General features: G+C 37.5%; 1 protein-coding gene across 1 annotated transcript; it reads right to left on the bottom strand.

The window, feature by feature from the left end:
* LOC109719670 (PHD finger protein ALFIN-LIKE 3-like) lies at window positions 6,842–10,997 on the bottom strand. Its single transcript, XM_020246451.1, has 5 exons — window positions 10,739–10,997; window positions 10,617–10,649; window positions 10,310–10,532; window positions 7,614–7,734; window positions 6,842–7,325 (listed from the first exon to the last, which is right to left on the bottom strand). The coding sequence occupies exons 1-5, from the start codon at window positions 10,836–10,838 to the stop codon at window positions 7,074–7,076; spliced, it is 729 nt and encodes a 242-aa protein (XP_020102040.1). The 5' UTR covers window positions 10,839–10,997; the 3' UTR covers window positions 6,842–7,073.

Here is a 12,182-nt window from a genome sequence, read left to right as displayed (position 1 = left end):
TTATTTCATCAATAGAAAAATTTTTAATCATCATTGTGAACTTTCTCGTCGATCTAAGTTGCACCGTTTTGATCAGTAACATACTTTTCACAAATTTGATCTTTTTTTTAATTTTGATCAAAAAAAATTTTCCAAAATTCTTTGCAAATTAGGGTTTCTGGATATTCACTGTTGGGTTGAATTTTTTCTTCTTCCTAAATTTCATTTTCTTACTGCAAATCATCTCCTCTAATTTTTGCTAGTATTCTCCATGCTTCACGTGCTATCTTTGCTATTGAAATATTTTCAACCAATGACAGATCTACTGCTTGAAAAATAAATGACAAAACTTTTCTGTCTTCTTTACTAAATTCTTTTTTATAATTTTTATTATCCCCACACCCCACAAATCTTGATATTCTAAAAAATATCGAATAATGATTTTTCATCGTTTAAAGTTCATTCCATCGAATTTTGATACAGCAGGTTGAATATAAACCAATCTAAATTCATAACGAAACTTGAAAATTCAAAAATTAAATTTCAGACATGTACCGTTCTGATATATTAACGTTCTATCGAGATTTAGCCAAGTTTTTCTTATTTCGGCTTGCTTACCTGGCCCTCCAGGTTATCTGGTCAAGTTTTTTTGATCTCTTCACGGGCTCTCCTCGCTATCTTTTCGTCAAGAGTCACAACCACCTCTTGTGTGTCATGTGGAGGCTAACTTCTTCGAAGTGATTTTTTGTTTCGGCTTCACTTGAACGTCACCTTCGTTAATCTGCTACAAGTATAGCTTGATTTTGACGTAGCTATCTGGTACATTGGTTCTATATTCTTTTCGAATCTGTTGTCGTCCTGTTAAGAAGTCGCATGATACTTTCTAGCTCTGATACTAATTGTTGGAAGCGTGATTTGCTCTGATACCAATTGTTCGAACTCGTATTTCTACCAATACCGATTATGTAACACAAGATTAAAAATAAAACAGAATAATATAAAGAAGAGATATTGGAGGACGAAGAAAATAAATAATCAAATACTTTATTAATAAAAAGCATTTAAATACACCCTGAGCAACACTCATATAGTGATCATGTCTGTTGTGACTAGCTTGTTCATCTAATTAATCCATATCTAACTATATATATATATATATATAGCTATTAAATCATAACAAATGATAAGTCTAATTTTTACTTTAGATAACTACAAATCCTAATCATAATCAAATAAAAGATTTAAACTCATCTCTAATTATATTTTAATTAAGTTTGGATTATTATTCTATCATTTGGGTACCAAACTGAGCCAGAACCGGAATGGCCATAACAGTTCAACACGTGCAGAATGCACATTTGAAAACAGACTCTCGTGCATGAAACTGCATGTGACCGTTGTTTTAATTATCGCATCCAAATCAGAACCATATCAATGTACTGGGCCTCAATTCGCGTTATTCCACCCGATTTCGCCCGGTCTCACTTCTCCATTGATTCCGAGCCTAGCTTGTCGGCATCAATAATGGACGTCTAAGATTGAGCCTTCAATTTGAACTTTTATTAATGTAGGGAAACTCGACTAATTGGGTTAGTTAGCTTCGATGCTTGAGAATTAACCAAGCTAATTAGACAAAGCCTATATATATATATATATATATATATATATAGAGCTAGGCTCCTATGCTTTCGAAAGTACGGGAGGCCCCGTGCTTGTAAGTTGTTTTCAATGATGGGACATCCAATTTGGCGATCGGTTCCGTTAAACTTGATCTACACTATTGGAACTATCTAGAAACCAAATTTCATAATTTTTTGATTTCGTTTGTCTAGTGAACGAGTAGCCTCAAAATGAACGGCTGAAAATGAAAATCTCATAAAAAACAGTGATAAAGGATTCAAATTTTAAATCGGAAGTATTGATCTTGCTACTGATGTTAAGTAGAATTTTCTATTAAATTTTCATGTAATTTGGATACTTCTACACCGTTGAACTTAAAAATGTGCCACATCTACCGTTAAAATAGTCTTTTTTTAGACCTTTTGATCGCTTAGTAAATGATGCCAAAAAAATCTAAAATTTGGTTTCTAGATAGTTCCAATAGGGTAGATCATTCCTAACGGAGCCGATCGTCGAATCGAACGTCCTATCATCGAAAACAACTTACAACCACGGGGCCTCCCGTACTTTCGAAAGTACGGGAGACGGACTCTATATATATATATATATATATATACACACGAAAACTGTTTTCATGCATTTTAGGATTATTATTTAATGTACTATTTATATTGCTTTGCGATTCGTGTGTTTTTACATGGTAGACAGTAAGTTTAACGATCTCAATTGAGGCCACATGATGTCTTTGGGGAGCGCAACTTTGCTGGAAAGCTTCTCAACGAGCTGTCATTAAGACAATTTGGTGAGTCATATGATTCACCCGTATAATTATGCACAGCGTACCGACCGTTTCTAGAGCAAGTGGCAAAGGGCTTAGTCGTCGATACCCGAGACCCAAGTTCGAATCCTAATTGATTCATATTTCTAACTAAATTTATTTTTTAATGAAATAAACAAAGCGGGTAGCGTGCTACCTATCTCTCAAAAAAAAAAAAAAAAAATTATGCACAGCGTATATTTGGTCGCGTGTAAGAGAAAGTGGACATACAATATGTCACGTCACCAACGAAAACCCTATCACCTTGCAAAATGAGGAAAATGCGCGAAATTCTGGAAGCAGCAGAGCAGCTCTCAAAGTATAACAGGAGTGTTGCTTTGGATCTCATAAAATAAAGAGTAATAATTAATAAGTCTACCATGCTTAGATTTTTTTTTTTTGACCTTTTTGCCACTTACTCGGAGGCCTAAATTGCTTCCAACTTGTACACTCAGTTTATTTGACTTAATGAATGAAGCATGTAGCTTACTATCTATTTCTCAAAAATAATAATAATAATAATAAGTCTACAATCAAAAATTGTAATCTCTGTAACCCCTCATCCAATGGCCTCTAAAATTTAGCCGACCTTAATTTCTTGGCTATTGATGATGATAATAATAATAATAAAAGAGTGATAAGGTTAGTGCAGTAAACTTGGCTTTAGTGGACCAAGTTACAGAAATACTTTTTTTTGTTTTTTGAAAGAAAGATAGCATGCTACCCGCTTCGTTTATTTCATTTAGAAATAAACTTAGCTAGAAATGTGAATCAACTAGAATTCGAATTTGGGTCTCGGGTATCAACCACCAAACCCTTTTGTCACTTGCGCTATGGACGGTCGGTAAATTACAGAAATACAATCCAAAATAGATTGTAGACCTGACATTGCTCTGAAATTAAAGTCTTACTTTTTGTACCTCCCTTTTTGAAGTTCCCACAGTTTCAAATGTTTTGATTGAGTTCACAATTTCCACATTCCGCCTTATAATGACATAAATTTTTATCCGCTATTCGTAACGATCGACATGGATTTTCATCAGCTATTCTATTGTCTCTTTCGTTACTTCCGTGCGAGCATCCAAAACAAAGACGAGACGAAAAAGCGAAGGAAGAAGAAAGAAAGTAAAAAAAAAAAAAAAAAAAGTGACAAACAAAAAAGAAAAAAGAAAAAGGAATCGGTTAAGTAGCACGCGTGAACACGGAGGAGGCGCCGCCGCAGAGCAAAATTTCTCCTCCTCCGAGCTCTCCTTTTCTGACAAAAATTTTAATTTGGGGCCGGTCCCCGATGGGCGCCGCATGGCACAAGCTCCATCCTCCACTGTTCTTTCGGAGAAATTCTACACTATCACACTTACACCACATCATCAATAACAAACTAATCACCTTTCTTCTTTTATTTATTTTATAATCATAATGGGACATATATCTTTAAAAGGAGATTTTTGATTGGTTAGTACGCTACATCACCAATATACGCCGTTGCATTCTAGAATTTTTCGCTCTCCCAACACGTGAAGAGCAATGGAAATTCCCAATGCACCTGGTGCATCTATACTAGGTGCACCGTAAAATTAATTTTTAATTTTTAATTTTTAATTTTTTTAAATTACAATTTTATGTAGTAATTTATTTATTTTTTTAGGAGTTACCGTATAGAAGTTAAAATTTTACACTCTATTTGGTTTCAAAAAAAAATTGAAAGTAATAAAAATCAAAAAATAATTTTATGGTGCACCTAGCATAGATGCACCACGTGCGCCCGGAATTTCCACTGCTCTTCTCGTATTAGGAGAGCAGTGGAGGATGGACGCCGCGTGGCACCTGTGCCATGTGGCGCCCATCGGGGACAGGCCCCAAATTAAGTACTTTGGGGCCGGTGCCCATAGAATTTTTGTCCTCGTTTTCTATGAGCTTTTAATTTTAATAACTCACGTGGGGTTTTATCCTCTATCCCCTTTTTTTTTTTTCGACTAAGTTGTTGTTTATAAAGAAATACGAACTTTAGAGCTCTCGCGCGCACTCCGCTGAGTGCGTAATAACTGGACGAGTTGTTGGGCACGGCAAACGCCTCAAAAGAAAATTGATTCCATTCTCATCCGCGCGTGCATGCCCATCACATCTTGTTCTTGTTCTTTTTTTTCATTTTTTTTTTTTAATCTTTATGCTTTTTTTGGTTTTAAAGTTAGATATGGGGCTTTAGTTTTTGAATTTTAATCTATTATTATAACTTTTAGTTCAGACGATTTGGATAGTTATAATTTATTTCTATCGTTCAATTTATTTGATTGGGCGCTTATGTGTCGCTGATATATCAATAATGTGATATCTTAATCATTATAACGTCTTCAGTCATTTTATCGTCATATCGGGTATAAGTCTATATTTTAGATTGTAGAATTTAAATGTATTAATATTGAAAGTCTTAGTTAGAAATTATAATAAATTAAAGTTTAAGAACTTTAAGGGCTATAAATGTAGTTTAGTCTAGCTTATATCTTGCTGGAAGGTCTCCTTATTCTGTCCGTTTATTTCAAAAAACTACAATCTTATTAGGTCGTGTAAAGCAATATAGTAAATTTATATTAAAGCAACGTTTTAAGAGAATGAGAAAAAATTTATTCTGATACTTTTTTATGATATGAAGATCAAGCAAAAGTCAAAACTGGATATTGTTCTATAAGAAACATGCATATGAGAGACTTTTAATGTCTGTGTCTAGCAGCTGTTCTTCGCCGCAGATAAGATAAGGCGAAGATAAGATGCGCAAAGAATTTGAACTAATTAAGGGCACGTTTTTTTAGAGAGCAAAACTTTTACGGCCTTGTCAGTCCACTCCAATGTCTTAAAGAATCTAGAAAATGTGAACTCGTTGTGGAGTCTCGTCTTTTCAAAAACTTTGAGATGCTGGTGGAAACCTAGCTAGCTCAAATTCTTTGTCCCTAGCTAGCTAGGTTTCCATGTCTTAAACCTAGCTACCATCACATAAATCAAGGTTTCTATGTCCCTCAAGCGACCAAGTGGAAAGTGTTGTGGTCCTTACCGGTTGCTCCTCGTGTTAAGAACTTTTTATGGAAACTCCTCTGGAATAGGCTACCTACTAATGAGCGATGTTACTCACTTAATTCAGCCCCGTCTCCTTTTTGCATTTATTGCTCCACTCCGGAAGATCAAAATCATATCTTTTTGGATTGCATAAATGCTAGAAGAATTTGGGATGCCGTTATGTCGTCTACTGGCATTTTGTTTTCTTTCAATGGCGACTGGATTACTGAGGAGTGGATTGATGAGGGTAAAAATCTGGCGGTGGTCCAGCAACAATTTATCCGCACCTTGATAGCCAACACTTTTTGGCAAATCTGGAAGGAACGAAATGCCAGACAATTCTCTAACAATTCCTCTTCGATCCAGGTCATATTGCGCCATATCATGCATATGACTTTGGATTATATTTCTAAAGTCCCTTCGCACACTATTGAACACTCGAACGCCAACAAATGGTGTCCGCCACCAGATGGTTGGATTAAAATTAACACCGATGCGTCCTTCAAGTCTGAAGAAGGCACTGCCGCTATTGGTTATATAGCTCGTACTAATTTAGGCCATGTTGTATTTGCTGCAGGNAAAAAAAAAAAAAAAAAAAACTTTGAGATGCTGGTTACTGTTTTGGAGTCTTCGTCTTTTCAAAAACTTTGAGATGCTGGTGGAAACCTAGCTAGCTCTGAGGTAGAAGCATACGCCATGCTTCTCTAGATGTGCTTCTCCATTGACAGTTTCAAGCGGAATAAGTTCTATAATGTTTTAGTATTTTTTGAGTTTTTTTTTGGTGACCCACTTTTCAGAAGTTCATCTGTTCTAAAGCTACTCCGTTTTTAATGTGCTCGACTTTCTTAATTCTTTCGACTTAATGAGTATCCAAAATGATAACTATTTATATCTTATATATATATATGTAGAGAGAGAGAGAAAGCGCAAAACTACTGTGTTATTAGGAGCACAGCAATTCTTGTACTCCTAACTTTCTAACCGTTTATCAATTTTGATAAATAACTAGGATTAAAAAAATAAGAAAAATTGGAAGAAATTGAGCATTTCGATTTATCTTGTTTTAAAATTTCTCTATAATTTCTCTTTTTTCTCTCATTCTAACCACCCAGCAAAATTGATAGAAAGTTAAGAAGTTAGGAACATAAAGGTCCTAATAGCACAGTAACTTTACTCTCTCTCTCTCTCTCTCTCTCTCTCTCTCTCTCTATATATATATATATATATAAATATTTCAAATTTTAGAAGTGTCAAGTTTCTTAAGCAGTTTATTTATGATCGAATAATCGTGTCTATCATAATTTAAACAATGATAATTAGAAACATAACGACTCACATAACACGCTCATTCAGCAAATTATTCAGTGAATGCACCATAAAAAATCCGGCAAAACCAAGGCATGAAATTGCAGAGAAAGAAAGACAATCTACATATAAAGATGTAAACTATCAATAGAATGAGGTCCACATGTCGAAACAACCATATCGATGATCACACGCGAGAGATCCATTACCGCAAAACATGGCGCCATTTCCGTTACCTGATAAATATTTACTTCCTAAAACTAAAGAAAAAAAAGAAAGCAGTAGATACTCGGTAGTGTGAGCGTAGTTACTGCCTCCCTTTCTTGGAACTGCAGCTAGGGCATTTGTATTGCTGTATGGTCTCGGCTTTCGCGGGGGTTATCTTCACACACTTCCCGTGGTACCACCTCTCGCATATATCGCACCCGATCCAGAACTCGTTCGAGTTGTAGTTTCCACCACAGCTTCCGCAGAGGGTTTCGTTGTGCTCTTCGTCGTCCTCGCCGTACCCTTCGTTGACTGCTCTTGAACTGTTCTTCGTGTGTCCGTCACTCGATCTCTGTTACAATTATGATGTCAAAAGGAAAAACAATAAAGATAAAATGAAAGAAGCCCTTATATGTGTATCCTTCTAGAGCCATACATTTGACCCATAGACCTATGAGCAAAGTGATAGATATCACCTTGTGGAACACTGATAAAGGAGGAATGTGATGAAATCTTTAGTTTAAGATGGAAATATAAAATGTTTCAACATTTCAGGGGAGGAAAGTGAAAAATTACAAGAGGTGTAAGTGGGTTTGTGTAATTTAGCTGAACTATATTAACCACTTGTAAGTTATTTCACCTTAGTAGAGTGTCTGGATTTGCTCCCGCTATCTACGCCGGATCTATCTTTCCCCTGCTTTCTATCAGCCAACACTTCAAAGACAGTAGAAAGGTCGTTGATCATGCTGAATAACCGTTTCCTGCCAGTCATAAAGAGCGAGAGCATGAATGGAGCGAGTGTTCAACTGACACTTAGATAAGCTAGTTGCACTGGTGTAACTAGAAATATTAATTCACGGGTCAAATGGTAAAACCCCATATCAAAGGCTCATTACGCCAGAGTCTATGTAAGGCTCCAATAGACTCTAGTTACACAGCCTATACATATGGGAGGCTAATTAAATCTGACAAATTAACATATTGTTCCGTGCAAGTAAATCCTGAGGACTTGATTCTTTTGAACCGCTACAAACTGGTTTGACCTTGAAAATGTAGTTCACTGTTGAAAAGAGGAAGGAAACTAATTTTAATTGTACGGAAGGATCAATTGCACTGTAGATGAAGTTAGTGGGTACATTCAAATTTTAAGTGTTCAGAGCTCGGTTTGCAAAAAGTGTGGAAGTTGGAAAGGTGTCCGCATGCATTTTATGATTTTGCCAGTGAAGATGACACCTCAACATATAAGAGCAAGTTCTTCTGACCTTACAATAGCAAAGAAATAATGAGAGACTGGATGAATCCTATAGAATCATATCATAACTGAATACGGGATAATGGTGAACCATGCAATAAATGTTTATATTTAGTGATCAAACTGTCAAACTACTCAAAATAATTCAACAAATTATTAGAACATAAAAGCAACTTGGATAACTAAAAATCCACAATGAAAAGTGCTTCAAGCAGTCACACATCTGTTCTTAAAAGGTTATCATAGATAAGTGTCAATACAGTTTAGACATACAAGATAATAAATCAAAGCAACAATTTCATTAGAAACACATCACCACATGCATTTCCTCCTCCTATTTCACAAATAGAAAAAGTAATATCGTAGCAATTATGACCAACATTATAAGTGTAATGACCACAAAACGATAGTCTGTGATATCTACACTACCATTCTCAAGGATTGAACATCTCTAATAACAAGGTAATTTTAAGCATCTTTAGGGACAGATACGGCTATTTTAATCTGAAATATTGGAAAATTTGACCAACTTGGAGAATAATGCAACAATCTAATTCTTTGGAAGCTAAGATAAGCCCTTACTGCCCTCCATTTGCTAGCTAACTAGTCGTCTTTATAAGCCCACCAAGACAGAACACAAAAGACCAGCAAGCCTATTCCTTTAGCTATTCTATCATTCTTTATACAGAGAAATCACTCTAAATATAGACATACTGCTACACCTAGATGAGTGCAATAACCTAGTTACTAGCGGGGGCCATACCTCTCAACTCTCATTACCATCACAATACCTTCATGGAAAGGCAGCATTCTGAATGCATAGGCAGTGATTTTTGTTAGTAACCAACCATGTTGACATGTTCATTTCACCCTTCCAAGAGGTTTCATCTAACGCCTAGTGCATAACCATAATTAGGCACATAAGATCTGTTCTAACAAAACAGCCTTCAAGCTTCTGTAGTTCATGTCTAGATAATAGTTTTGAACCTTTGTATTACGCGAAACACACTTGGCCTGACAAGTCAAAATCTAAGCAATATCAGACCAGTTTCCACTCTAATTGATCTAACAGTAGAAAGATATGCCTCATATGTAGATGCAATCAAGGACAATTATAACAACACTAAGATTGTGGGAGGGTAATGGAAGCCGAGACAAGATTGATCTCATACAGCAATAGAGTTGCATTAAGATTCACCAAACAATAATAGACTAAACCTAAGCTTCTTTTATTTTCAATGATTATAAATGAATTCAAGCCAAGATACTTAATGATGAGGTTTTCTTGTTCATGTTATTTGCTTTAGTCATCATTTTCACTTGTAAATTTGATATAGGATCGACTGTTAATTCAGAAAAGTAGAGAAAGAACAAAAGGATTCAAAATATGCAAAGTATCTCGGATCTATTATCAATAAGAAAGGGTAATCATAATGATGAGGCTGGAGTGCATATAATTTAATTTGGATGATTGAAATGCAAAACCGCCTCTAACATGTTGTGCGATCGTCAATTCTTCTTACAGTAAAAGGACAATTTTACATTATTACTATAAGAGTATTAAAATTTCATCAATCAGAATGGTAGGCAACTAAGGAACATATAAAAAAAATGGTTATTTCACCAAGCAGCATCGCCGAGATGAGCATGACTTCCTGTTCTTTGTAGCAGGAAAACGGTTATTTCAACATACACTGTCGTATATTTTAAGTGAGATAAAAGCACAATGGTGACATTTAACTCAATGTCTCAATCTCATAAAACAAATCCATCTCTCTCGATCTCCCCAAGGACATAAACAGAAAGCTGATCTACATATATCACTTTTTCCTCTCTCTGCATTAGTTTCTTATGATCCCTTGGTGTAATTCGTTGTTGTTTGGCAACTATTTGTGAAATTTCTATCATATATCACATGACATTGCTACCATAGAATATAAATGTACCATAATAGCAGAGAACAAGCAATATAACAGTAGGGTGGGGGAAGCAGTAAAACACCCAGAAAAACATAGGGACACAAAATTAAAAAGCTTAATCCAAAACAGGATCAGCTTAGAAACCCTAAATCCCTCAGTGTATACCTCTCATTCCCGTTCAACCGCGCCCCAAAGAAGAAGGCGACGGAGAGGAGCCACGAGTCGCTGTGCACGGCGACGAGCGAGAGCCAGTCCTTGCGGTTCATCCCGTCCCTCGCGAAGTTGATCCCGAGCGCCGGCTCGGGCAGCTCCGGGGGCACCTCCTCCGCCGGTAGCGTCACCTCCCACGCCCCACTCGGGTGCCCATACAAGCACAAATTCTCCTTATCTACACCCCAAACCCAGGCAAAATCTCAGCATCGAACACAAAACCTAAACACCAGATCAGATCCTCAGGGGTTCGAGATCGCACCTGGATCGCACAACCCGTAGAACTCCTCGACATCTGGGAGCAACAACAAGGGGAGATCGGAGACGATGAGCGAGGAGAGGAAACGAGAAGAGATCGGGAGAGGTAGGGGGGGTGGAGCTCACCGGCGGTGAGGGCGCGGACGAGGGCGGAGCGGCGGGAGGAGTAGTCCTTGAAGATGTCCTCGACGGAGCGGGGGGCGGAGGAGATGGAGACCATGTCCATTAATGGAGGAGGAGCAGCGGGAGCTCGCTCTCCCACAAAAATGGTGGAATCGGAGATCGAGAGTTTCGCGAGGATATAGAGAGAGAGAGAGAGAGAGAGAGAGAGAGGGGTGAGGGAGAAGGAGATCGCTCGCTCCCACAAATCCCACCACCACCGTCGATCTAAAATAAATGAATAAATAAATAAAAATAAAATTTTATTTATTATTATTAATTAAAAGTACGAGACCTGTGCTGGACCGCAACCGTGCGTCTTCAGATTTGAGGGCGAGCCCGATACGGCCTGGTTCTAAATTCGGACCGTGCCGTTTGGACCCAAAGTTCATGCTCGCTTAATAATATTTATTTTGCAAGTTTTGTATATATATATATATCGTATATATTGTATATATATTATATCATATATATATATATATATATATATTCCAACTATTGAACAGGTACTATGCTCAAAAAATTAAAATTTAAAAATCATTAAATTTTTTGTAGAGAAACTAAAACTTTTTTAAGTTTTAAAGATAAATTTGGATAAAACTATCCCACATAAGAATAAAAAATTTAACCACTAGAGAGAGTAATGATAGAAACTTGGGAGAAAGGAAAGTTTTAAGGCCAAGCCTATAAGCCTAAGGCTAGATCCTTTTGGGGGAAGGCCCATCCAGGGCTGGATCTTGGAGACCCGGCGCGGTCCTGGTCCGTTTTAGGTCTTGCCTTGGCGAGCCCCGAGACGCCGACCCAGCACGGCCGCTATTATGGATCGGGCTCGGCCAACGCGAGTACTACAGTATCCATGCCGTGCCTAGGCCGAGCCCAGAGTCGTGCCGTGTAGGATATATAAGCCTGTTTTACATCAGCAAGTACAACATGGTTGGCCGCGCTCGGCCCGAAATTAAAACTTGGCTCAGCGTCTCGTTTACCTCAAACCACACTTGACGTCAGTTTAGGGCGTGTTTGTTTCGCCGGATCTCAGGCGCAGAAGTCGCCCATCTCATCAATCCACGAGACACGAGTGCAGGCGTTTGAAGGCGACCTACAAGTTTGGAAATTGGACGTGGGGAGCGGTTGGAGGCCTACGAGAATCGACTCTGACTCTATGTACGGCACGAGGCTGAAACTCCGTCCCCTACCCGGGTGAAATTGAGATCAATCGTACAGCTGGAGCTCGCGCGACCTCCACCATCCTCCTGTGGCCCCACGAAACAAAAATGCCCTTAGCTCAAATTCGATTAAAATTTGGAAAATATATTGTTATTCGTGTAGAGGAAATAACTTATGGACGCTGTAACGTTATGATTCTAAACAAGCAAAGTTTTTCAAAGTAAATTCTTAAATAACCTCTACGTTG

The sequence above is a fragment of the Ananas comosus genome, linkage group 13 (assembly GCF_001540865.1).
Source record: "Ananas comosus cultivar F153 linkage group 13, ASM154086v1, whole genome shotgun sequence".
NCBI lineage: Eukaryota > Viridiplantae > Streptophyta > Magnoliopsida > Poales > Bromeliaceae > Ananas > Ananas comosus.
This window is presented reverse-complemented; position numbering and strand designations above follow the sequence as displayed.